Source organism: Pelodiscus sinensis, chromosome 6 (assembly GCF_052426305.1).
Source record: "Pelodiscus sinensis isolate ZL-2025 chromosome 6, ASM5242630v1, whole genome shotgun sequence".
NCBI lineage: Eukaryota > Metazoa > Chordata > Testudines > Trionychidae > Pelodiscus > Pelodiscus sinensis.
The window spans coordinates 98,589,943-98,617,586 of record NC_143057.1 but is presented as its reverse complement, the minus strand read 5'-3'; the positions used below and the strand labels follow the sequence as shown (position 1 = coordinate 98,617,586).

The window sequence follows — 27,644 nt, the reverse complement described above, 5'->3', positions numbered from 1 at the left end:
GGCAGAGGGGGAGGGGAAAGGAGGAAATGGTTCACTACAAGAACTCTTGTTCCAGGATTTTTTTAATTGTATTTTTATTTTAAAAAATCCAAATAAGGAGGCTATTGTGTTACTGGACCTCTTGGAAAGACATCACTTGAAGGGGCTGCTGGGGAGGGGAGAGGGCACAGCAGAGTTGATTTGGGATTTGGGTATATGGGAAAGCTCAGAGGCAAAAGCAGGCAAAGAATAGAAATGGGGAAATTAGTTGTGTTACTTGGGTAGAACAAAGAGGGGAATGAAAAGCAGTATGAACAGTGTGATGGGGCGCTTCCGCCCCGCACTCGGGGGGGCCGAGGCGAGAGCCGGAGGACTCACTGGGGGGCGGGTAGTTGGCCCACCGCGGGAACCCTGGGGCGGACCGCGGGCCCAGGGTCCGGCGCCGCGGGAAGCAAGGGGCGCCGCCGGAGAATGCCCTGGGAGAAGGGGCTAGCGCAGCACGGACATATGATGTCATGGGGGGAGGGGGGCCGCCGGACATCGCAGGCATGGTGACGCCAGGGAGCCAGGCCGGCACGGGGTTTAAAACTGCGTCCAGCACAGCATTGAAGGGGGAGAGAGGAGAGGAGGACTGGGCGACGTGGACCCCAGAGAGCGAGGGTGAGGCGCGGACCCTCGGAGGGGACTGGTCCCTGAGAGGGACCGAGTAGGAAGCGGCCCAGTGCAGGGTCGTGGAGCCCATGAGCGGATGTGTTTAGGGGCACTACCCCCATCCGCTAGGCAGGGACCAGTAGTCCCTGCCTTAAGAGCCCTGGGCCGGGATTCGGAGGGAGGGCGGGCCTGAACTCCCCTACTCCGCCTGGCAGGGCAAAACGCTTCTGTGAGGCCGGCTGTTCAGGCCAAAGCAGGAACTAGAGGGACTCTGGGACTAAAGGGCTGGGGGCTGGGACTATGTTGAAGGGTGTTGGGCTATCCGATGGGTGCAATAAAAATGGGTGACAGGAACCCACCAAAGGCACGGATAGCGTGACTTCTTTACAAACAGTAAAGTAGATTTTGCAAAGCTTTGATGGTGGAAAGGGAAAGGAAGCCATGACTTTGGAGAATAGTCTTAGTGTAGACCTGGCCTGAGTTACGTGCTTAAAGTAAAACAGGTGCTTATGTGCTTCTCTGAATCAGAGCCAGAGTACTCAACATGTACAAGAATCAATCCGCTGATGAGGGCTGGGTATGGTCAGAGTAGCCCATACCCTCAGGTATGCTGAAGTACAGATATGGTTGTAGCCTATGCATCTACTTCCACTTTACTTTTACCAGAGGTCTCTTAGGAAGCTTTTCTTTTCATACAGTAGTTTTTATTTCAATCCATATGTCCCTCTGTTAATGGCAATTTATTTCTTATGGTCTCTCTCCTTCCCACCAAAATACATAATACTGAAAATTCCATTTCCCTTTTCATCTGAAGATCTCAAAAACCTTTAAACAGATGAATAAATAAAGCCTCCTTACAACTGTATGAGGAGGGAAACTATGAGATAAGAAAAGTTAAGATTTCAAGTAATCGTTTTTTGGTGGGAGAGGGAACTTTAGCCTCATTCCAAGAGGTTCTGAGTTGCAAAATTCCAATTGAAGACAAGGGAGTTGTAGGTTCAGCAAACCTATGAAAACTGGCAACCTTTCTCCCCCTCCCCCACCATCACATATCTCAGTTTGACACAGTCTTCAAAAATCTACCCTAAATAATTTGCTCCAAGCTCAACACAGTTGCAGTTGTGATTAGAACCCAGAACTGCTGTAATAAAACAGCCTCTTCTCAGTACACTCAGGTCATACTGCTTGGCATTAAGAATTAATTCCCCACACTCCCATCAGACTGGCAATGACCTTGTTCCAGAGGTAAGAGGAATTGCCTTCCTCAGCAGCTTGGGGCATGGGTCACCTGCCTCTCTTTCACCTGATTAATTTTCTGCCTCCAGTCCTGGCATCTGGGCTGCTCCATTTCTGTCTGTGGCATGCCATCTAGTCTCCTGACACTAAAATGCATTGGTCTAACTGAAGTCTTAGGGCTCAGTATAGGGTAACTGGGTGACACGTAGTGACGTCTAATTTACAAAAAGTCAGGCTAATTGAACTAATGATCCCTTCTGACTGTGACGGGGGGCCTCACCCCCGCACTCCTGGCCTCGGGAGCTGAGGCCCCGTGCCCTGCACGGTCGATCAGCTGGCGCCGGGAGTCCGGCGGCGCAGAGGCTAAGGCTGCAGAGCCGGGGGAAACCGGCACGGTCGGCGCGCAAGCGCAGGACGGCCCGGGCGATAGCCGGCGGGCACTAGGGCCCAGGAGCCCGTGGGCGGCCCAAGGAGAGGTGGGGACCGACAGGACGCCGAGCGGGGAATTCAAAAGGGCGGAGGGAGGGGCACGAGAGGGTGGAGGCCCGGGGAGATTCTGCTCTCAGCCTCCTCCGCAGGATACGAGAGGGACCCCGCTGGAGGCAGTGTGGTGCCAAGATCCAAAATCCAGGCACTCGACGCGGATGGCCGGTCCGGTGAGGAGCGGGACGGAGTGGAGCGATCCCGGGTTGGTGGCAGTCGACGGACGGACAGTTGGGGACGACGGGCCCCGAGATCCGGGCTACGACCAGAGTGGCCAGCGGGGCAGCAGACTCGGTGGGAGCCGGCAGCAAAGGGTGGACCGTGGGAACGGAGAGGTAGAGGCCGGGAGCAGGGGCAGCGCAGGGCGTACTGGGGCAAGGGCCCACGAACTGGGGGTGCCCTGTGACCCCTGAAGGACGACCTGGCTACACTGACCTTAAACTCTCTAAAAAGTAACTATTTCACAGCATGTATTTTCCCTTTATTAGAGTATTTGCAGAAAAACTGTAGGTGTCAACTGTTTACACATTAATAGTGTTGCTGAAAGAACATGATTTATGAACCGTTTTCATTTTGTATTGGCATGTTACAAAGAGGTTTACACTGCACCTGTAATTTCACCCTCAAAGCCTGCCCATAGTTAAACTGTTTTGTCCCCACCCACAACTATTTCCAATTCGGGGATGATTTATATCTCCAAGTCAGTGGCACAACTATGGGCACCTGCATGAACCCACAATATGCCAACATCTTTTCAGCTGACCTTGAACAGCGTTTCCTCAGTTCTCTCCCCCAGCCCACGCTTACCCTACATTGAAGACATCTTTATCATATGGACCCAAGGGACGAAGACCCTTGAAGAATTCCACAGGGATTTCAACAACTTCAACCCCATCATCAATCTTAGCCTGGACTAATCCACACAAGAGATCCACTTCCTTAACACTACAGTACAATTAAATGATGGCCACATCTCCACCACCTTATACTGGAAACCTACCAACTGTTACACTTACCTATATGCCTCTAGCTTCCATTCAAGACACATTTTTCCAATCAATTGTTTAAAGCCAGGCCCAAAGATACAACCAGATTTGCTCCAGTCCCACAGACAGAAACAAACACCTACAGGATCTCTATCAGACATTCTTAAAACTTAAATACTCACTAGGGGAAGTGAAAAAACAGATTATCAGAGCCAGATGAGTACCCAGATATCAGCTTCTTCAAGATAGGCCCAACAAACAAAACAACAGAACACCACTGGTCATCAGCTACAGGCCCCAACTTAAACCCCTCCAGCGCATCATTAACAATCTACACCCTATCCTGGAAAATGATCCCGCATTCTCACAGAACTTGGGGGACAGGCCAATCCTCGCCTATACACAATCCCTTATCTCAAACAAAATCTTTCCAACAACTATGCAGCATACCTCCATTATACTCATCCAGAAACCTACCTCTGCAATCAACCCCGATGCCAATTCTGTCCATACATCTATACAAGTGACTTCATCACAGGACCTAAACACATAAGCCACCACATCAGAGGCTCATACAACTGCACTTTCACTAATGTGATCTATGCCATCAAGTACCAGTAATGCCCCTCTGCCATGTATAATGGCTAGACTGGACAGCCTCTACAACAAAAGATTAATGGACACAAATCAGATATTCAAAATGGTAACACAGAGAAACCTGTTGGGGGACATTTTAACTTGTCCGGACACTCATTAATGAATCTAAAAGTGATTGTCTTCTTACAAAGCAATTTCAGAAACCAGCAAGAGAGAGAAAGTGTGAAACTTGCCTTCACACGGAAATTTGACACATTTAACTAAGGACTGAACAAAGACAAGAATCATAGAATCATAAAAACATAAGAATGGCCATATTGGGTCAGACCAAAGGTCCATCCAGCCCAGTATCCTGTCTGCTGACAGTGGCCAATGCCAGGTGCCCCAGAAGGAGTGAACTGAACAGCGATCTCTCTCCTGCCATCCATCTCCACCCTCTGACAAACAGAGGCAAGGGACACCATTCCTTACCCATCCTGGCTAATAGCCATTAATAGACTTAACGTTATCTAATTCTCTTTTAAACCCCGTTATAGTCATAGCCTTCATAATCTCGTCAGGCAAGGAGTTCCACAGTTGACTGTGCGCTGTGTGAAGAAGAAATTTCTTTTGTTTTAAACCTGCTGCTGATTAATTTCATTTGGTGGTCCCTAGTTCTTATATTATGAAAACGAGTAAATAACTTTTCCTTATTCACTTTCTCCACACCACTCATGATTTTATAAACCTCTATCATATCCCCCCCCCCCTTAGGCTCCTCTTTTTCAAGCTGAAAAGTCCTAGTCTCTTTAATCTCTTCTCATAAGGGACTGGTTCCAAACTCTTAATCATTTGCTCTTCTCTGAACCTTTTCTAATGCCAGTATAACTTTTTTGACATGAGGAGACCATATCTGTATGCATTATTCAAGATGTGGGAGTACCATGGATTTATGTAAGGGCGATAAGACATTTTCTGTCTTATTTTCTATCCCAGTGGTCCCCAACCTTTTGGGGCTGCTGGGCCACTCATGCGCCAGGCGCTCGGGGGCGGGCCACTCACACACCATGCGTCCGGGGCGAGGCCGCGCATGCGCCATGAGGCAGGGGCCGCCCATGTGCCATGCACCTGGGGTCAGCACCGCTCATGTACCGTGCGCCGGGGGGGGGGGGGAGGGACTGGCCCAGATCATGCGGCAGGTGCACATAAATGCCCCAGTGGGCGCCATGGTTGAGGACCACTGCTCTATCCCTTCTTTAATGATTCCTAACATCCTGTTTTCTTTTTTGACTGCTGCTGCACACTGTTGGACGTCTTCGGAGAACTATCCGCAATGACTCCAAGATCTCTTTCCTAATTAGTTGTAGCTAAATTAGTCCCCATCATATTGTATGTATAGTGGGGTTATTTTTTCCCATGTGCATTACTTTACATTTATCCACATTAAATGTCATTTGCCATTTTGTTGCTCACTTAGTTTGGTGAGATCTTTTAGAAGTTCTTCAAAAGTCTGCTTTGGTCTTAACTATCTTGAGCAGTTTAGTATAATCTGCAGAGCAGTTTAGAACTGCTTCATAGAACACTAGAACTGGAAGGAACCTCAAGAGGTCATCGAGTCCAGGCCCCTGCCCTTATGGCAGGACCCAGTACTGTCTAGACCATACCTGATAGATGTCTATCTAACCCACTCTTACATATCTCCAACGATGGAGATTCCACAACTTCCCTAGGCAACTTATTCCAGTGTTTAACCAGCCTGACAGTTAGGAAGTTTTTCCTAATATTCAACCTAAATCTCCCTTGCTGCCGTTTAAGCCCACTGCTTTTTGTCCTATCCTCAGAGTCCAAGGAGAACAATTATTTGTCTCCCTCCTTCTTGTGACACCCTTTTAGATACCTGAAAACTACTATCATGTTCCCCCTCAGTCTTCTCCTTTCCAAACTAAACAAGCCCAATTCTTTTAGTCTTCCTCCATAGGTCATGTTCTCGAGACCTTTAATCATTCTTGTTGCTCGTCTCTGGACCGTCTCCAATTTCTCCACATTTCTTCAAATGTGGTGCCCAGAACTGGATGGTTATTATATTCAACGCCTAACTGAATGATATCAAAAAGCTAAATGTCGGGCACTTACAGCCCACTCTATTAGCCTCATTTAGCATGGACAGTTTAATTGACAAGTTTTTTTTCCCCATTCCCTCTTTTTCTGCTATTTATTTGTATCTCTGGACCCCTTGCTCCATTCATCTGAAGAAGTAGGCTGTGCCCATGAAAGCTCATGGAACTATCTACATTTTTGTTAGTCACTAAGGTGTTGCAGGATCATTTGTTATTTTTAAAGTTTTTTCAGTTACAGACTAACATGGCTACCCTTCTGAAAGTCACACTAGTGAGCCTAGTAAATGATGCATGCTTAGTTTCACTTGTGAAAAGGCTAATTATCATTCCTATAGTGTCATATTCTGTTGAAGGAAATACTGAACTAGAGCTGATGTTTCCTGTAAAAGCCACTGGCCATCTAATGAGTCAGATTTCTGAGCAATGACTAGTGTGAGTTTCACAATTGAGAGCTGTCAGTGTTTTGCAGAAAAAACCACAAGTACACCTTTATTTTTTGTGAACTTGTGGGGAAGAGTTCATTTGTCTTTGACACTTGTAAGTTAAAGGTCAGATCAGAAGTGTCTTCCTATGCATTAGTGAACTTAAAACATTTTATATCCACTAGAAAATCCAAGTATACCGTGTACACCGCTAAAAATATGTACATTAAAATATATAGTGCTTTCATTAGTGATGTATATAAAATGTATCATTTAGAAAAAATACTCAGTATGGAATTGATTCTCTCTCCAATTAAACTACAGATTTCTGAGGGACTGGTGTGCCAACTGAAGTATCAAAGAAGTCTAAAATAATTGTATTGCTAAATTTGCATTAAGGAATAATGGAAAAATATTAAAAACTGATCCTTGCTAAAATTAAGAGCTCACTGTTAATTTGGGGATTTATAATATTGAAAAGATTTTTAAATCGTGACTATTTATTTTACTAATATTTTTCTACGTAAGTATATATTTTTACTCTTAGTGCAGGATCAATACGCTTGAGTTCATCGTAACATATCTTCAGCAGCAGCATCACTGCTTCAACCTTTTAAGAACCTATCAGATTAAAATAGAAAAGCTAAGGACATTTGGGGATCTAAGTTAAAAAAAATGAGCTAGAAAGATGAAAGTACCTTGACTTTACTTATGTTTTGTCTCCTTTTCCTCATGCTTTGCCATGTGGTTAACTTTCCATATTCTAAGCTCTTCAGGGCAGGTGTTGAGCTTTTATTTTTTTTTTTTACAGCAATTGACATATTATGGACACAATCAAATATAAAATAAAACAAATAATGTAATAAAATACTAACTATAGCAATGTTATGTTAGGGACTCTTCTCAAGATATTTTCTAAAAAAGGCTGACTGCCCCCCCTCACACTCTTCCATAATTAACCAACTGAAAACAATAAGAGTTTATCTACACTGCACCCATAGCTCAAAATTAGCTACACAATTTGAACTACACATATGCCAGTATCTGTTCCATTTAAAAATGTAAAATAATATCTTCTGTTTAGAAATTTTAAAGCCCCTGAATATTCCACACAAGAAGTTACGAGAATGTTGATTCAAAGCATTGCACTGTGATTGACTAGAATTTGCTTTACTTACACAACAAGAGCTGGCTAAAGATTTACTTGGGTGGTTTACATTAAAAGATTCAGCTAACAAAGCCAAAGTGGTGTCAGACAAAGAACACTGCTGGACTCTTCTCATTTCCCAGGTGTAGTTCCTTAGGGAACACATTTCACCAATATTATTCTCAAGTCACAACCTTACTAAACTCTGAATGAGGAACTCTAGGCTGTATTGCATAGGAGAAATGGAGCCTCTTGTAGGGCTTACTGATAGCCTCATCAGATTTACTGACACGGATTGCTTACATTTAGGCTCCTATATCCATACTTAAACACTTGTGTCATTATGAGGTCCTCTTCTAATACTTAAATCAGCAGCAGTGATACTAGAACCTTAATAATTCTATACCAATTAGCTCTCAGCTGTAGGAGTCTTCGCTCCTTTGAACATTTCCAAACGATAGGCTCAAAATGACATCAATGCGACACATAGGTAAGTATTCAATTGAAACCATTTGAATAAGTGACATATGCTTGTCTTTACAGGTGATTTACTTGTGTCCAGAAAGTTAAATAGGCCAGATTATAAATACATTATTGAAAGTAGTATGATTTTTCTTTTTCTCCCCATCAGAAGATATATAAATCTATTGGCACCCAGATTTGGTCTTGGGATCTAGGACCCTGAATCCTGTAAAAGTCCACCTCCTAGAGACTTTTATAGATAAGACCCTACCAACTTCACTCTCCAATATGGTCAATTTCAGGGCCTTAAGATTTGAAAATTGGTAAATTTCACCTTTTCAGACGTTTAAATCTGAAATGTCAGTGTTGTAAATATGAGTGTCCCAAACCAAATGGAGATGGGAGAGTTACAGAATTACCACCCTCACTTTTGTGCTACCTTCAGAACTGGATTCTGAAGGCAGTAATACAGCGTTTCCTGCAGTCATATGAGGTTCCAAGAGGAGGAGATGGGTCTGAGCTCCCTGAGAACAACAATGCAGGAGATGGACAAGTACTGTCCCCCCCCCACCCCAGCCCAGACGAAGGTAGGAGTTTCCTAACTGGGGTGGACTAGTCGTAACGGGAGATCAGATTTCACGCTGTGATGTCTTTTTCATGGCTGTGAAATTGGTAGGATTCTACTTACAGAGGCAATACATTTTAATAACAATAGAATCATCATTTTAATAACAATAGAATTTCATTTTTCTTATTTTTCATGAACCGTAGTCGTCGTCAGATATATGATGGGATGGAAGTGAAATTAGTCACACAACTACTCTGATAATTTCATGACTGCACCTGAACTTTGTAGAAACACCACCTCTTCACTTATTTTTATGGAGTACTGCATATCTCACACAGACTAGAAATTGATATGCATGATTAAAAGAGGGCTAGTTGGACATCTTAAATATCCATAGATACCAGTTTTAGATACAGAAATAGAGCATGACATTTCAGGCCAGATTCTGGTGCCTGCTCTGCTTTGGGTTGTCCAAAGGGGTAGTAGAATGGTTACCTCTGCATTTTGGCTCTTCTTAGTCCTTTAGGGTGATTTTGAGAAGCAAGGGGTAAATAAGAGCAGTCCGCAGGGATTGTACTACTCCTCATCCTTAGCCGCACTGAGTGGATGCTGCTAAGAATCAGGGTTGCTAGAGCCAAATTATAAATGGTTTAATATATTGGCAAATAAACAAGCATGTTTAAATATGAAAACCTTTCAAATTGTGGTTAACACAGGGAGTTAAAACTCTCCACGTGAATTCACATTTAACCTTTCCTTACTAAACTACTGAAGGCATTTGCAATATTTATTTTTAAAGCAATATACCTTAACTTTTTCATTCAACAAAAAATGTTGTTGCAACATTTGGATCACATCATATGATACTCATCTGAGACTGACTGAACAAGTGTTAGTCTGAAAACGAAACAGTTATTCCCAGCAGTAAGTTAGGATTTCAGTGATTTACCCATCAAGAAGTACCCTCTCCATTTACATGCCAGCAACTCATGTAAATGGAAAAAACTGTAGAAATGTTTGTTACAGCCAAATGAATCTTCCCTTTTTGATCTCCTGCTACAGACGTAGAGTTACATAGAGAAACATACCCTTTAACTACAAGGTCTCACTTCCTTTCCTGCAACTCCATTTTCTCTGGCACATAGCCAATTTTCAAGGCCCAGTCTATGTAGAATACTACTGCCTGTTTCTTACATATACAGAGAAGAGTTATTTCTTCATCTTTGCCTCCCAAACCTTAACAAGTCGTCGCTAATTTCAGGATCCAGTTCAAAATTGCTCTCCTTGTTCTTACAAACTTTTATCAACTTGGATCCAGCCGAGTCCAGCCAGCCTCACAGAACTTGCCTTTCTTGTCCTCCTCACTCCTTCTGCTTGTCTATAGCTGGGCCTCTCTCTCTCTTCTACATGGATCGCCTGTTGATGTAGGAACCTTGTCAGCATCTTTTGTTGGCTGAAAAAGCCTTTCTACCATCCTGACTTTCCATTCCATTCTGGTTATTAGGTGAATTATATCTCATCTCTCTCCCTGTAGTTATTTTTAACAATTTTTGCAATTATGTTTTGAAATATTTTGTGGCACTATACATGAAAGCCACTATGCAAAATAAAGTACATTAAATGCAGTACATGGATTTTATCATATGCTATGTATTTAATTAAGATCTAGGTTTTTTTTTGTTTCCTATCCAAACAGTTCTAAGATATTCAATAACAATTGATTTTAATACTTAATCTGCTCAGTCTCTTCTTTTCCAGCCAGTCTAAAAGATATCTAATGCCTCTCTCACCGTGAGGCCAAGAAAATGTTACTCAGCTAAAACCTCAGCCTGCAAACAAACAACTTAATCAATAAGTAGTGGTTTCAATAGATGCATGGTAGCACTAGGCAACCAAGAAGGAAGTCTAGAAATGGGAGGAAATGAGCATGTTGAAGTGAAGGCTCCACCACAGAACCTTTTTATGAACATCTTTCAAGTCAGAGATTTCACAAATTACAAAGAAAGAACAACTTAGTGCTGGGATTGAATGTCAGATATGCAGCTCTGGCAGAAACTGAACATTACATTTTACTTTGAATCAAGTTTAAGATAAATTAACTGAGTTTCCATTGCATTTGCCAAAACAATTATTTTCGCCACATTTAAAAATATTCACTGATTACACTTCAAACAAAAACAGCATAGATTTGAAAAAATGCTGGATGAGAGGAGGAGGAGAAGGAAGTTTGAATTTTAGGGTATTGCACCAGTCTCACGATTGAGTTTGACCTTAGCAAGAGAGCTAAACCAGCATTAACTTGCTGCAGAAATCAGTTACTAGTTTCATGTTGCTCTTATTAATTTTCACAAGATGAAAAGAACAAAGGCCTCATAACTAAAAGGAGCAACATGTTTTAGATAGATCTTCCAGTTTACTAAACATAAAGGCTACGTCTACACTGGCCCCTTTTCCGGAAGGGGCATGTTAATTTCACCTATCGTAGTAGGGAAATCCGCGGGGGATTTAAATATCCCCCGCGGCATTTAAATAAAAATGTCCGCCGCTTTTTTCCGGCTTTTAAAAAAGCCGGAAAAGAGCGTCTACACTGGCCCCGATCCTCCGGAAAAAGCGCCCTTTTCTGGAGGCTCTTATTCCTTCCTTTGAAATAGGAATAAGAGCCTCCGGAAAAGGGCGCTTTTTCCGGAGGATCGGGGCCAGTGTAGACGCTCTTTTCCGGCTTTTTTAAAAGCCGGAAAAAAGCGGCGGACATTTTTATTTAAATGCCGCGGGGGATATTTAAATCCCCCGCGGATTTCCCTACTACGATAGGTGAAATTAACATGCCCCTTCCGGAAAAGGGGCCAGTGTAGACGAGCCCAAAATGATTTACACTTTAAAACCGCTATGGCCAACCCAAGGCTTGCGAGCCGCATGCGGCTCTTCACCCCCCCTCCCCTGGGTGCGGCTCGTGAAGCCCCCCTCCCCTGGGTGCGGCTTGTGAAGCCCCCCCCCCCCCCGCCATTACTCATATGCCACCCCAGTTCCCCCCAAAAACAGCCCTCTCCTCCCGGCTCCCTGTGCTGACCTGAGCAGGGGAGCTGTTCTGCGCGGCCATGAAAGATGCAGAATTAAAGATGGCGGTGGGAGCCTCCTGTGGCCAAAAAGCCTCAAAACACATTTAAAAGCACAGTTTTTTTGCTCAGCTAGGGGCTCCTTTTAAAGGGACTGTCTTTTTTTTTGCTCCACAATTTGCCCCAGCTCTTTGCGCTGGATCCACTGCTATCCTGGCTCTTTGCCCAGAATGGGTTGGCCACCCCTGCTTTAAAAGATCAAACAGACAACAGAACAAAGGATGAGACACATATTTGCTAAATAATTCAGAATGAGTAGGTGAGTGGTGGGATAAAATTCCCATTTGTCTTCTTAGCATCAAGTTCCGACCACTATTAGAAGCAGAACACCAGTTCAGATGTATCAGTGATCTCATTTTGTGTGGAAAAGCTTATGTGTTTTCCAACTAAATATATTAAAAGAAGAATATCACAAAACTTAAAAAACAGGATTTTATTTGTAGCGGTATACAGTGATGTATTCCTGTTCAGCACATGTTGTAATGCATAGAACTGAATTCTTCGCTGCTCTTACAAATCTTATCACACACTAATGCTGCCATTTTGAAACGTATTCAGGAATGAAAGGATAATTTAAAAATCCCACTTTTACAAAAAAAAGATACTTACTGGAAAAGTAAAAACAACACATCAGACACTGGCCTGTAAAATATTGGTTTCTGAAGTCACAACAATAATCCATAGGTGACCAATGTTTAATTCTGTAATTCTTATTCAGAACATACTCAGATTATCATTATGGACTCAGTGGAAATTGTGCCTGTACAAGGACTACCGGGTTAGGCCCTAAGTAAAACACATTTTAATAATGAAATACTTGACCTAAGGACCAGATCATTAGCTGGTCTGAACTGGGGTAGCACCACTGACTTCACCAGCTAAGGATTTGGCCCTAAGCTTTGTATGCTGTTGTGGCAGAGCTGTTGTGTACCTTCTGGGACCACTGTGCCATATGACACATGGCTGTCTGTGGCTGGGAGAGGCAAGAGATTAGGAAAGCTCCTGATACCTTTCCATTTCACAACATTCCTGCCTGTAATTTGGCCCTCTGGGGATAGTGGTAACCAAGGCCTTGGCAAGGCTTTCTGCACTGGGATGAATTTAATCTAAATGGAACAAATAAATGGGGGAATAGAGCTTATGGCAAAACAGTTCACTGTGTTGCAAAGGAAATGGCAATGAGAAAGTTTACACAGCTACAGTTCTAGATGTTAAAGTATGAATGGTAGTATTTGAATGTGAAATTACATAGAGATGTTACCTTTTGGTTAATGGACTAATTGAGTAGTCCATGGAATTTCCATCAACTACTTGATTAGCAGATAAAGGGGGCGCCCGTTGCAGCTCTGCACTTTGCACGTAATAAGTGCATCTTACTACTGGGGCTCTACCTCCCTGCACCCTCCATCCCCGCACTCTGGAGACAGTGCTGAGGGCTCCCCCCAGCACCAGCTCTTGCTCCCCCTCCCCGCCCCCGCTGCCTCTGATACAGAGGCAATGGAGGTGTGGGGGGAAAACATTGTGCTGAGTACACACTAGGTACATCATTATCACCACATCAAAGCTGGGTTAGAAGTTCAAAAATGCATCTTTTTAAATAAAATTTAAAAAACAGATCAAGTGATAATAATGAGACCAGTTAAAATCTCAATAAAATTATCTTCAGGTTCAGGTAGTTCTTCCCTTTTTGAAGTCAATGGAAGTTTTGCCACTTGTCATCACTGGATGACCTTAAAACTGAATTGTAAATCATTGGCTTTGCAAGGGCTTTTATGGAAATAAAAATATTCCCCTTAAAGAGAAATTACTGCATATTTTATCAACAGAGTTAAACTGGAGTAAAAAATGAGGAGTAACGTTAGTTTGAACCAAGGGGTTTGGTTCGAATTAGCGCGTCCTGGCATGCACTTTCACTTCTGAAACAACTGGCATTCAGAATAATGCGCCGGCGAGATCATGCTAATGAAGCGCGGGATATTTAAATCCCCGCTTCATTGACTATTTCGAACGCCTGCATTTGCATCCCTAGTTGGAACTAGGGCGCAAGTGTAGACATACCCATAGTGTTTCAGCCACAAAGGATCAGAGTTCCTTGATAACAATGCATTATGAAACTATTCCTTAGTATATTCGTATTCTCAACTTCACACACTTATTTTTCTCAGTAGTTTAGCAACAAATTCTATTGTACAGTACAGAACTAAATTCCGCTGTCCCTTACATTGGCTTCACTGACTAACACAGCAGAACTTCTGTTACTGGGTACAGAATAAATCCCTTAGACAGCAGTAGGAAATTTGATGTTTCTGCAGAGAAAACCCAGAGCTTAAAGATAATGCTGTAGACAGGCTGTCTGATAGTTTTTTGCCACGTGGATTAGAGGTCAGACATGCATTATGACATTCAGCAGACCTTTGTGGCGAGAGTTTAAAAATAAGTGATGGAGAGAACCAAAGCTCTCAGCAATAAGTGTATCTATCACTCCTGTAGTATCCTTGTGGAAAAGAATCCTAGGCTTCCAGCCCAGTAACCTTACTGAATACTTGTCAAAATAATCACGGCTTTGTTGCTTTAGCACTGGTCTTTGAACAGCATTCAGTCTTAACTGACGTTCCTGAGATTAGTACCTTGGCAATTATTTAAGAAAACAGTTGCATTTTCTTTGAAGTAGGCTGGCGCAGACAAGATACAAATTATCTGTATCAAATTTGATTATTTAAAAAGTGATATTGTATACAAATATACAGTAAATGGCACTAAAAATGTTTATGATGCCTTATCCCTTTCCAGGGAAATAAAACATACTTCAAATACTGAGTTAATTTAAAATATGCAAGGATAGAAAAGGCACTGATGTCAGTGGGTAATCTGTCTATGTAACAACTTAGGTATCTAAAGTTCCATGAAGTCAATAGGAATTAGCACATTGCCTTCTTTGAGGTTTGGATCATGCTCAAAGTAAAGAAAACGGAATCTGACCCATAATAAATAATTATAATAAAGAATGATGAAATGTCAACATTATATACTTTAAAAAAAAACCACACACTGATCCACATGACCAAAATGGCCACACTCTATACCCAATATTGGTTGTGCTTCAAAGTTGGGTTTGTTTTTCGACAGTGCTGGAGCATTTCAGGGTCCAGGTTCAACCAGTTTTGCAGAGCATTTTTTTCAGCTGGAGCAACTGGCGTGGAAAGTAGCTGTTCACATCTTACTGCCAAAAATGGGGTGTCTATGTAGTTTTCAGCCCCTTTTGGAAGACGTGTCACCGTGACCATGGGTACAGTCAGGCTCCGTTCTGGACTGAGACCTGGAGTGTTGGGAACTGTTTGTGTTTGATTTTTTATAAGAGTTTTTGCCTTTTCTGTTTTATGACACATTAGAAAAAAACACACAGAAATAACAGCGACAATGAGTAAAAATGCCACGGATGCAAGTGGGATAATGATGGACAAAGGGTTGCTAGTTTCTCTTGGCTGCACTCTGGGACTTTGAGCATTTGCTTTCACTGTGGTCTCAGTTCTTGCAGACCTACTCTCGACAGGTTCCCCATTAAGCAATGAATCTTCCTCATTTTGATTTCCCCAGCGATTTTGGTTTTGCCACCTGATCTGTACAGTCTTTTCCAGTGCTTCCATATGTCCCTCACCTGGTGGTTCTTCCTTGGAAGTAGTATGAATTTTTAAAGTATCAGTGTGGGTAAAGAAAGGCACTTGACTAGTAAAAACCTGCACAAGTAAAGGATCATATGGCACTATGACATAGTGAAAATAGCCTACAGCAGGCTGCACTTCATCAGCCCTGAGTATGAATGTGAATGAGTCGTTTAACATATCAATACCTGTCAGATTAGCATCTATATAAACCAGTACAACTCCTCTGTCAATGTCGTTTTGTGTGAACAAATTAATTCCTACAAACGAAGAATCATTGATCAACCTTCTTCTTACAATTTTCCCATGAGCTGGGGGCACTATCACTTCAAATCTGGGATTGCTATTTGTCAAACTAGCTAATTCTGTAGCATCCAGGTCCTTGGTCCTTAATTTATAAGCGACGCTGTTTGGAATTTTCAGGTCAGATGCAACTTTCACCAAAGGCCCTACTGTGATATTGAGTACCTGTCCTGTAAGATTACTTTCTGAGGTGAATAACATAAACTCCAATATATCCCAGGATGCACTGAAATTTGTCATAAAATAAGACAGTCTTCCTGCGTGTAAATCTGCCTGCTCAAACTTAGTAACTTGCTCGTTTCCAATCAGTAAGTGACCATATTTGAAGGGTACTGTTATTACATAACTAATATCGGTACTTTTTCCATTTGTTGTAGCTGACAGTTGTGCATTAGTAATCATGACAGAGTTCTGACCCTGTGGAAGTACCACATCAGTAAGGTTGACGAGGTTGAGAGAGATTGGTGTGACTTCAAGGTTGAAAAGTTTGTATAATGGGCGATGTTTGCCATCAGTCACACTAAAATAAAAAACCCCAGAGGGTGAGCTTCCATCTTGTACAAACCAAATTCTGCCACTATCAACATCAGCTTGTGTGAAATCTTGTATGGATGTGCTGAGATTGCTTTCCATTGCTAAATAGCCATTGGTGGGCTTGCTAATAATGGTGTATTTGATCTCTCCTGGACTGTTGTCCAAATCTTCAACCTTCAGATTTTCTGGTCCTATTACTGATATATCTCCTTGCAGAAGTTTCAAGCTTAGCCCTTTAGTCTTCAACTCTGGAACTTGGTCATTCACTGGAACAATGGTAATATTAAACATCTCTTCCAGAACATCGGTATCAGGCTTTCTTGCAGATTTGCTCTTCAAGTTTAACCAAACAGCAAAAGTGAAATGATCAGCAAGTGATTCAGAGTCATCATGTATATAAACGATTCCAAATTTGTTAAGTATGTACTGTGAGAAGTTAGGCTTTTCTTTGGTAATATTTCTTTCTCCAACCAATATTATGCCATGCAGAGGTAAAGATATGACTTGATACCAGACTTCATATATAGAACGTTGCACCTTAGGTAACTTAACCAATAGATTTGAAGCATCTAAATTTGTTTTGTTGATTAGGATTTCACCTCCTTCCTGGACAATAGCACCTTGCAGAAAGAAAAAGAACGATTTAAAAATTATTGCTTGGTCATAATCATAGCCATGTTTCAGAAATAAGATGTACATGTGCAGCAGTGATACAAATGGTATGCAGGAAAGAGCAATGTGGAGTCACTGTTTCAAATGCTTTCCTGCTATATTTACATTACCGTCTGTCATAGCTGGAAATATATTACCACAGTTTTTTAAAAAGTAGAGATTTAAAAGTCAGAGGATACATTTCTTAACTGAGGGGTGGGTGCTGGATTAAAGATATAACAATACCCGACAGCTACAGTAGGCACTCTATTATTATCTCTAGAAATTACTACTACATCATTGCAACAAAAAAGGAGAATTGCAGCCACAACATTAAAGAGGAACAAATAAATATACTGAATTTCTAAAGTGCTTTAATATTTTAAGGACTCCTTTTTGTAAGGAGTTAGTGAATTTTAATATCCCAGGCCAGTCTTCTGTCCAGGCATCAGAAATAGCATACAGAAGAATTAATTCATAAAAACCTTTCTGTAAATGATAAACTCAAAAACCTTTATGGTTTGCAAACCTACATTTGGGGCTTAACTACATTTTGGCCAGTGTCTCATTAAATGTTTACTGAAACAACTGGAAATCATTTGCAAAATATTATCTACACTGCAGTCTATGCTATAAATATTTTAGTCACTTGTTACGAGGAAAAGTTTCTCTCAAGTTTTCTAATTTGCTCACTGGATCCCACATGTGATCATAAATATTAGGAGGCTCAAAGTGCACAGTAACCTTACCTGTATTTGCAAGCAGACGACTATTTTGATCATGTCTGTTAATTTCATATGAAATGGCAATGGGAAACACTTGGAGATCCAGAGTTGCTGGTGGAGAGGAGACTGTAAATGTAAAGGAATCTTCTGCACTCCAGCCAACATCCTCATTATGTGTGTGCTCATAGAGGATCAGGCTTTCATCCACCTGTCCAAAATAGAGGAATCAGCCACTTGGAGAATAATCAAAAGCACAACAATGAGAAAGTAGAAAGAATTATACTGTAAGGCTACGTCTAGACTGCAAACCTCTTTCGAAAGAGGCTTTTTCCGAAGATACTTTCGAAAGATACTTTAGAAAAAACTTCTTTCAAAAAAGAGCATCTAGACTGCAATCTCTTCTTTCGAAAAAGTGAGCCGCTTTTTCGAAACAGAGCACCCAGGCAGTCTGGATGCTCTCTTTCGAAAAAGCCCTGTTTGCATTCAAGAACGCCTTTTTTCGAAAGAGCACTTTCGAAAAAAGGCGTTCTTCCTCGTGAAATGAGGAGTACCGCTGTCGAAAGAAAAGCCACATTCTTTCGATTTAATTTTGAAAGAATGCGGCTGTAGTCTAGACGCAGGTGAAGTTTTTTCGAAAAAACCCTGCAGTCTAGACACAGCCTAAGAGAAAGATGAATTGTGCTGTAATAATTGAATAAGTTGAAGGAATACTGTTTGTCTTTTAACAGGAAGAAGAAAAGTATGTTAATGTTGTTTGTAGGTATGCAGATCAGAGTGCTAGCCAGGTGGGCCTGAGTTAATAGGAAAAGGAACATTAGGTGTTAGGCACAAAGCAATAGAGATAACCAGGGAGATATGGACAGGAGATTGCTGTGTGCTTGATGTGGAAATGAAGATACTTGACTAGCCTCACACTAATCATGTGAAGTTTTGCCCCTCTTTTTAATCCTGTTAACTTGGCTTTCTTTTGACTGTATAAATCATGGAGTTTGAACCTTGTGGGGTACTCACATTTTTCTGGATGAATTAGCAGAGTGGCTTTGCTAATAAACAGAGCGGTCTGACAAATCTGAGTGAGTCCTGTCTCACTTTGACAACAGTCTGAAGCAGAACAAAATGTCCATGACAATGTTTAATGATTGTATACATAGTGTATGAGGGGAAATTTCCTTATAGTTCCACTTCTCTGAATACATAATCTGTGCAAACTTTGAAGTAGGAATAAGAGATCCTCCGGAAAAGGGCTTTATTCCGGAGGATCGGGCCAGTCTAGACGCTTTTTTCCGGCTTTTCCCCAAGCCGGAAAAAAGCGGCGGACATCTTTATTTAAATCCCGCGGGGGATATTTAAATCCCCCGCGGATTTCCCTATTCCGAAGTTTAAAATTAGCATGCCCCTTTCGTAAAAGGGGCCAGTGTAGACGTAGCCTTCAAGTCATTAGTGCCAGACTGGCAAAACTCCTTAAGCTCATAAATTTGCTTCCCTTTGAGAGTAGCAGAAGTGGTACAGAAGACCCTCAAAAAGGTAAGACAATAAAAGATACCTAGTAAGGCACTGCTGGGAGCCGAAGGAGCTAGTTTGGTGACTACTAAGTCATGCTCTCTCTAGGGCAGCTCATTCACCAACTATGCACCATAAGGAGCTGACTAGAATCCTTGGTGGGCAACTTGTATACTCAGCAGGGAGCAGCATGCAACAGTCTGCAGGGAACATACCTCACATTCTATCCTAGTATTGGTATCTTTAAGGATCAATAAACTTAAGAGTTCATAGAATTCTGCCAGCCACATGACAAGGAGCTAAAACTCAGGCGTGAGAGTCCAGTAGTATATCTTGAGAGACATAAACATACTTACATACAATATTTTGCCTGCCATTTTTCTCATCAACACTTTTTTTTTGTTCAAATGATACACACATGTACAAACACACACATACCACTCCTCCCACCACTGAAGTTCATCTGTCCCTGGGAATGCATATCTATTCAATAGCACACAGCAAAACCACTAAGTATCAGTCAAGGCAAGAAACGAACAATACATTTTCCACTGAATTTCTGGTCTACAAAAAGCAATTTCCTGCACTGGAATCTGGTCAGAATCTCATGGATAATACCCATAATCTTGTCAAAGTTCCACGGTATCTCTAGAAAGCACAAGACGTCAGGACTTTCTTTTCAAGTCTCATCTGACCGATGTATCCTCATGCAAAAGTACTGGTTCACTGACTCCAAGAGAAGAGGGTTACCTACCGAATCCTTGGAGAATTCTTATTCAACTACTGACATAGCTTAACCTGTATTAATCTGTAATTGCCGATGAGATCACTGTTGAGATATAAATTTAGAAAAAATACTAACACATAAAATACTTCTTTACACAGCTTGCTATCATTTAGTGGCCTTCTCTAGCACAGGTTTCCATGACGTAGTTTTGAATGACTAATTCTAGTGATCTAAAAAGGAGTCTTTTTAGTGTTTTTAAAGCACTTTGATCTATAGAAACTAAGCTCTAACTATGAATCCTGGTCCTGGTCCCACTTAAATCAATGAAAAAGTTTTCCATTGACACTGATGGGAGAACTAAGCCCTGGGGACCAATCTTCCATAACAAATGTCCAAATAACAATGTGTGTTGCCCAAAAATACAGTTATTGCTAAACTTTTCCCTTTGTGGCTCTTGAAAACTGATGCAAAAATTTCATAGGTCCATGTAGATATTGGGGCAGGATCACTCACCTAAGCATAGCTCCAAAGTAAGAGATACATGGACAAAGTAAATTCATGATTTTTACTATTTCTTAAAAATCTACCTAGGGTATTTTTGCTGCATAGTAAAACATAGGAGTCTCTGGGCTAAGGAGAGGATGATATTGGCATAGATTTTTTTTGTCCATATATGTAATGTTTCAAACAGGATTACAAATTAGAAGATAATTAAAGGAGTTTTATTCAGTTTAAATCAAAATGTTTATTTAATTAGTCTGGGGAGGAAGCAAGTGGTTAGTTAAATGTCAAAAAAAAAGAGAGATGGTGAGAAACTAGGAAAAGACTCCAAAGAAAACAATCAACTGTATTCAAAATTAATCTAACAAGCTTGGAAAAGTTGCACAAATTAGTTTTTGCTGTTGGCTGCAAAACAACTGGCCTTGGTCAAGTTCAGGGGAAAGGGGGTGATAATTAAAGCTTTATTGGCAATGAGGCAGTGAAACACAGACATAAGGAAGGAGACTAGCTAACTTCTTTTTTAGTCAAGATAAATGAGTTTCACTTGAGCTGAGAAGTGTATATTTCTGAACACTGCCTATAAGGCCAAAGAAACGGAAAGAACTAAATTGAACTAAAACGCTTTCCAGTTCAAATCTGATTCACAGACTTTTTACTAACAAACTGAATTTCTTATTCTTCATGGACCCTACTATTTTTCTCTCAAATATCTACTTAATATTTGCACAATTCTATGTTCCAAATATACATTATCAAACATACTTGCCAACTTTTTCATTGCTGTTTTAGCTTCCTCTTATATGGCTAAAACATACTGAGCTAAGCTAGGTAAGAATTTTTCCTATCATAAAATGCAGACACAAAATTTAGCTTAGTATTTTTGTAATTTGTAAGGTATACAAGTGTTAGAGTTTTAAAGATCTAAGTTTATGGGAAGAAGGTGCATGATATTTCACAGTATTATTTGATCTATAACATTTCAAGATGATATCCTATCCACAGGGGAACAGAGTAGTGCAACTTAAGCTATGGCATATCCTGACATGAGTACATATCTATGTAAATCTAATGATAATAAATTCATGGATTTTGAGACCTAAAGGGACCGTTATGGAATAAGGAATATAAGGAATGTTCTCGGAGAACAATTTGTTTTGTAGATGATACAATTACATTCAGATATACTTTACATAAAGACTCAGTAATTCTCTTTTAGAAGCAACCATCCCTATAAGAATCTTCATGGAAGATAAAAATGTTCTTTCTTTTTAACCCTTCAAATTCAAGGCACACAGATGAGCCCAACCCTGGGAGTGGGGGGTTGTACTGCGTTTTCCCCCATCCCCTCTAGTTTGGGGCAAGGCCCCTGCATACACTAACCCACCAGCAGAGATGGAGGTGGAACAGGCGAGCCAGGGGATGACAGGGGGAGCGAAGGGGGACTAAATTGGTGCCCCCCTAGTGTAGCGCCCAGGGGCAACTGCCCCTCTGCCATTGCCTCTCGCTATGCCACTGCTGCAAATTGCCAGATATTGAGTGATACGGCTAAATTAGGCAATGATTATGATGGAACTGGGGATGTAAAATCCATTTAGTTAGTTAACCAGTTAAACATTATGTTTAACTGATTAAATGGGAGTGGAAGAGAGGGACTGGTAACCATTTAACCATTCACATCCCTGCCTGGCACTAAAACAAGTGTAAAAGGACTGGGCAAAGAATGAATAACTAGGATGCACTTTACAATAATAGTCTGCCACTGGGCATTCTGTAACATGAATGCTTACCATGGATTGAGTAAAAGTAGAAATATTCTGTGAGATGTAATTAGAGCCTATTCTGATCAGTCTTCCAAGTTTGGGAGCTCTGACAACTGAAAAAGTGATAGTTCTGTTTCCAGTGTTGGCCACATCATTGGTTACAGCTTTCAGATCATGAGCTGAAATAAGTTTCCTCGAACCTAAATAATAATTAAAAAGAATAAAAGTTTACAACAATGTAGATTTTGCACTACAAGAAAACTTTAATATATACCACAAATTTCATAATCTAAGTATATTACTTATCTACTATATATCTTATAGACTATAAGATCAGAAGGGACCATTTTGATCATCTAGTCTGACCCCCTGCACAATGCAGGACAGAGAATCTCACCCACCCACTGCTAGAATAATCCTCTCACCTATATCTCAGATATTGAAGTCCTTGAAATGATGGTTCAAAGACCCCAAGATGCAGAGAATCCTCCCGCTAGTGACCTGTGCCCCATGCTACAGAGGAAGGAGAAAAACCTCCAGGGCCTCTGCCAATCTACCCTGGAGGAAAATTCCTTCTCGACCCCAAATATGGCGATCAGCTGAATCCTGAGCATTTGGGCAAGACTCACGAGCCACACACCCAGAAAAAAGTTCTCTATAGCAACTCCTATCTTCCCACCATTGGCCTATTTACCACTGATAGTGAAAGGTCAATTAATTACCAAGATCATGTTACCTCATCAAACCATCCCCTTCATAAACCCATCTAGCTTTATCTTGAAGCCAGATAGGTCTTTTGCCCCCACTACTTCCCTTGGAAGGCTGTTCCAGAACTTCACTCTTCTGATGGTTAGAAACCTTCGCCTAATTTCGAGTCTAAACTTCCTAACAGCCAGCTTATATCCATTTGTTCTTGTGTCCACATTGGTATTGAGCTTCAATAATTCCTCTCCCTCCCTGGCATTTATCCCTCTAATATATTTAAAGAGAGCAATCATATCTCCCCTCAGCCTTCTTTTGGTTAAGGTAAACAAGCCAAGTTCCTTGAGTCTCCTTTCATGAGACAGGTTTTCCATTCCTCGGATCATCCTAGTGGCCCTTCTTTGTACCTGTTCCAGTCTGAATTCATCCTTCTTAAACATGGGAGACCAGAACTGCACACAGTATTCCAAACGAGGTCTCACCAATGCCTTGTATAATGGCACTAACACCTCCTTATCCCTACTGGAAATACCAAGACCGTATTAACCTTTTTCACAGCCATGTCACAATGGCAGCTCATAGTCATCCTGTGATTAACCAGGACTCTGAGGTCCTTCTCCTCTTCCGTTACTTCCAACGGATGTGTCCCCAGCTTATAACTAAAATTCATGTTATTAATCCCTAAATGCATAACCTTACACTTCTCACTATTAAATTTCATCCTATTACTATTACTCCAATTTACAAGATCATCCAGATCTTCCTGTATGATATCCCGATCTTTTTCTGAATTGGCAATACCTCCCAACTTTGTGTCATCCACAAACTTTATTAGCACACTCCCACTTTTAGTGCCAAGGTCAGTAATAAAAAGATTAAATAATAATGGTCCCAGAACTGATCCCTGAGGAACTCCACTAGTAACCTCTCTCCAGCCTGACAGTTCACCTTTCAGTATGACTCACTGTAGTCTCCCCTTTAACCAGTTCCTTATCCACCTATCAATGTGGCCTGCATTGTGCAGGGGGTCAGACTAGATGACCATAAGGGTCCCTTCTGACCTAGAAATCTATGAGTCTATATTGATCCCCATCTTTTCCAATTGAACCAATAATTCCCCATGTGGTACTGTATCAAATGCCTTACTGAAATCGAGGTAGATTAGATCCACTGCATTTCCTTTATCTAAAAAATCTGTTACTTTCTCAAAGAAGGAAATCAGGTTGGTTTGGCATGATCTACCTTTTGTAAAACCATGCTGTAATTTGTCCCAATTGCCATTAACCTTAATGTCCCTAACTACTTTCTCCTTCAAAATTTTATCTGAGTGAGTCTCTCTCTGTCCAAGAACTTCTCCTAATGGGTAAGAGCTAGGACCACCAAATTTGGTAAACAGCTTCCTCTAGCATAACTTAAAGCACGGTAAGGGTTTGGATGTGCCTGGAATGGGACAGTTTCTCATAAAACCTTACAGAAAAAATAAGATAATTACCAGGCAGGTGGAAAGGGACTACTTGCAGATAACCGCCCCCCCATACACACACATCCAGGACTGCTCTTGCACCAAGCCTCACTCCTCTCAGGCATAAGACATAAGAACAACCATACTGGCTCAGACCAAAGGTGCATCTAGCCCAGTATCCTGTCTGCCGACAGTGGCCAATACCGAATTCCCCAGAGGGAGTGAACAGAACAATGAATCTTCAAGCAATCCCTCTCCTGTCACCCATTCCCAGCCCCTGACAGAGGCTAGAGACACCATTCCTACCCATCCTGGCTAATAGCCATTGATGGATCTAACCTCCCTGAATTTATCTAGTTCTTTCTTGAACCCTGTTAAAGTCCTGGTCTTCACAACCTCCTCTGACAAGGAGTTCCACAGGTTGACTGTGAGCTGTGTAAAGAAAAACTTCCTTTTGTTTGTTTTAAACTTGCTACCTATTAATTTCATTTGGTGACCTCCTAGTTCTTATGTTATGGAAGCAAGTAAATAAAACTTTTCCTTATTTACTTTTTCCACTCCAATCATGATTGTATAGACCTCTATCATATCCCCACTTAGTCTCCTCTTTTCTACGCTGAAAAGTCCCAGTCTTTTTAATCTCTCTTCATGTGAGACCTGTTCCAAACCCCTAATCATTTCTGTTGCCCTTTTCTGAACCTTTTCCAATGCCAATATATCTTTTTGAGATGAGACGACCACATCTGTACGTAGTATTCAAGTTGTATAAAAACGATGGTTTTATATAGAGGCAATAAGATGTTCTCTGCCTAATTCTCTATCCCTTTTTAAATGATTCCTAACATTGTTTGCTTTTTTGACTGCTGCTGTACACTGTAGTTTATGGACGACTGAGTGGGGCTGAAGTTCCCCCTCCACCTCAATTCATATTGAAACATTTCTGGCTGTTAGTCTTTATCAGGAAGCAAGGGGAAAGTGCACAGTTTGCTGCATTCATCACTCCAGCTGGGACCCATGCAGCTGGGGCAGATGAACATGTACCTGCCCCAGCTGGAGGACATGCACCACTCCCTCCAGCTGTGCCCTCTGCAGCTGCAGCAGCCATGGAGAGGTACTTCTGACCTGGCCCCAACCTGCTGTGGTGAGAGAGGGCAGCCGGCATACTGAACCCATCATCCCCAGCCTCACTCCAGAGCAATAATTTAAATGAAACTTGCATATTTTTATTTTATTTTCCAAAAAACAAAAATTGAGTTAAGGACCCAAGCAATGCTGGGTAAATCTTCTTGCTATTGATATGGCACTTTATAAAATTAGTTGTTCAATGTTTTCCAGTCCTCATCTCTGAATACTCAAATAATAAGGGTGTCCCCCAATAAATGAAGATCTTTGTTAATAGGCAAACTCATGTAATGTAACCTTGTTTTTAATGCAAATACAAAAAAAAATGAGTACAGCTACCACCAGCACACTCAATGTCTTAGCATCAGTTTCTGTAAAGATCACGTAACTTTCAAAATTAAAGTATAAAGCACAGTTGGTGAGTTAGGTCCCTAGGTTTTTAACTATGGAGACATGGATTTAAATTCTGACTCAGAGCACAAATAAAAATGCATATGATAAACAATTTAGGGTGATTAGCATGCTGTGCTTAAGACAGCAAAGTTGTGCAGCCCACAGGACTCATAGAAGTGGAAAAAGGTATTTTTATACTAGCCTGTACTGCACTTTGTTCATATCAGTGATACTAGTGCACTGAAGTCATCCTCAAAAAAAATTCAATTAAACAAAAACATAAAACACTTTAAAAAATTAAAAACAAAACCAAACCTAAAAACACTACATGATTACCACAGTGATGTGAAATGGAAAATGTATCCTCATAAGGATTTATTTCACTAATATTAAAACATATGCATAGATATTTAGGCAAAAAATCCTTTGCCTACTCATGTTCACTGGATTAGGGGGCTACCAAAAGGCACTCTGAAATGTAGCCAAACCAAGACAATGTATAGAAATGTTGTGACAAAAGAACAAAGCTCGTGACTACCTAGGGATACGTCTAAACTACATCCCTTTTTCGATAAAGGGATGTAAATTAGGCACTTGGAAAGTGCAAATGAACAGAGGATTTGAATTTCCCATGCTTCATTTGCATCGTTGCGTCATGGCGCTTTTTCGAACAAGCATCATTTTGAAAGTAAAACCGTGGTCTAAACACAGTTCTTTAGAAAATGGCAGGCTTTTTCAAAATATCCTGTAAACCTCATTTTTCTGAACACTATCTTCAAATGCCATGCATGAAGCTCTGTAAACTGAACCTTATCATGCAATGCTAGACATTTTATTCTGCTTGAAAATAAATACTTCTGAAACAACTCATTTATTCATCAAAATCACCTTATAGAATTTTCCTTTTGACAAAACATTTCACAAATCATTCTCAATAAATTAAAGAACTTTTACACTTCAGCTTCCTAGATAGGAAATGTACTTTGCTTCTTAAAACCAACATTGCAATAGTTTTCCATAAATTACAATAATGAATAGTCTCATGAATTTCCCACCCATCCAGATTTAGCTTTCCTTTCAACAACAAGCATTTGTGGGTACACACAGATCATTTTGGACTAGATAACAGGTAACAGAATCGTTGACTAACTGCATGAATAGTTGACTAACTAGCTTAGTCAAGCTGCTGTTTCAGAGGCAGCAGTGCGGAGTGCCAAACAGGAGCTGGTCCATGAGGAAAGCCAGTTTAAAAACCAGCCCCCCTTGCAGAACAGTTGCCTGCCACCCCGTGCTGCTGCCTCTGACACAGAGGCATCAGCAGAGGTACAGCAGCCCCTGTCGGTTGGGGGCTCCGAGCTCCCCACAGTCAGAGGCTGCAGGGTAGGGTTGACAGGTGTCCAGTATTCACCCAGACAGTCTGGTATTTTCTCCTCCTGTCCGGTAAAAAAATTCAGAGAATACCAAACACCTAAAATGTCCGGTATTTTCTGATTTTTTCCCCGGCCAGGAGGCGAAAATGCCGGGCACCTGGCAACCCTATAAACAGTCAGTGCCCGGCTTCTATCCTCCCCCTCCCCCGAACCCTTCCTGGCTCCCAGCACTCCCAGCCCCCTTACCCCAGCCCCCATGCTTACCTGGTTCTGCAAGGCTGCCAGCACGAAGTGGCTGCCGTCCAATGGGAAGCAATGCTTCCCCTGGGTCTTAGTGCTCAACCGTTCCTCTGTTTCTATCCCTGCACTCTTAAAGGGGATATTTAATTTAATTAATCTTGGAGTCTTTTTTTTTTTGCTCAGCAACTTTGGTCTCCCCCCCCCTTTTTTTTTCTTCAACATAATTTTTTGCGGGTGTTTTTTTGGAGGGATGGG

General features: G+C 41.4%; 1 protein-coding gene and 1 long non-coding RNA gene across 3 annotated transcripts in view; one reads left to right on the top strand and one right to left on the bottom strand.

Moving 5' to 3' along the window:
* The first annotated feature begins 476 nt into the window (after window positions 1-476).
* Window positions 477-27,644, top strand: part of LOC142829953 (uncharacterized) — a 51,124-nt gene continuing 23,956 nt past the window's right edge. The window contains exon 1 of one of the 2 annotated variants that reach the window (XR_012904912.2): window positions 477-639. This is a non-coding gene — a long non-coding RNA (uncharacterized LOC142829953). The remainder of the gene's footprint in view (window positions 640-27,644) is intronic. The other variant, XR_012904914.2, reaches the window with a different exon arrangement.
* LOC102462652 (chondroitin sulfate proteoglycan 4-like) overlaps window positions 11,706-27,644 on the bottom strand; it is a 69,271-nt gene continuing 53,332 nt past the window's right edge. Inside the window, exons 8-10 of the mRNA XM_075932467.2 lie at window positions 22,128-22,300; window positions 17,637-17,820; window positions 11,706-16,856 (exon numbers count right to left, since the gene is read on the bottom strand). Of these exons, the coding sequence (XP_075788582.2) occupies window positions 14,818-16,856; window positions 17,637-17,820; window positions 22,128-22,300 (2,396 nt within the window). The 3' untranslated portion in view covers window positions 11,706-14,817. The remainder of the gene's footprint in view (window positions 16,857-17,636; window positions 17,821-22,127; window positions 22,301-27,644) is intronic.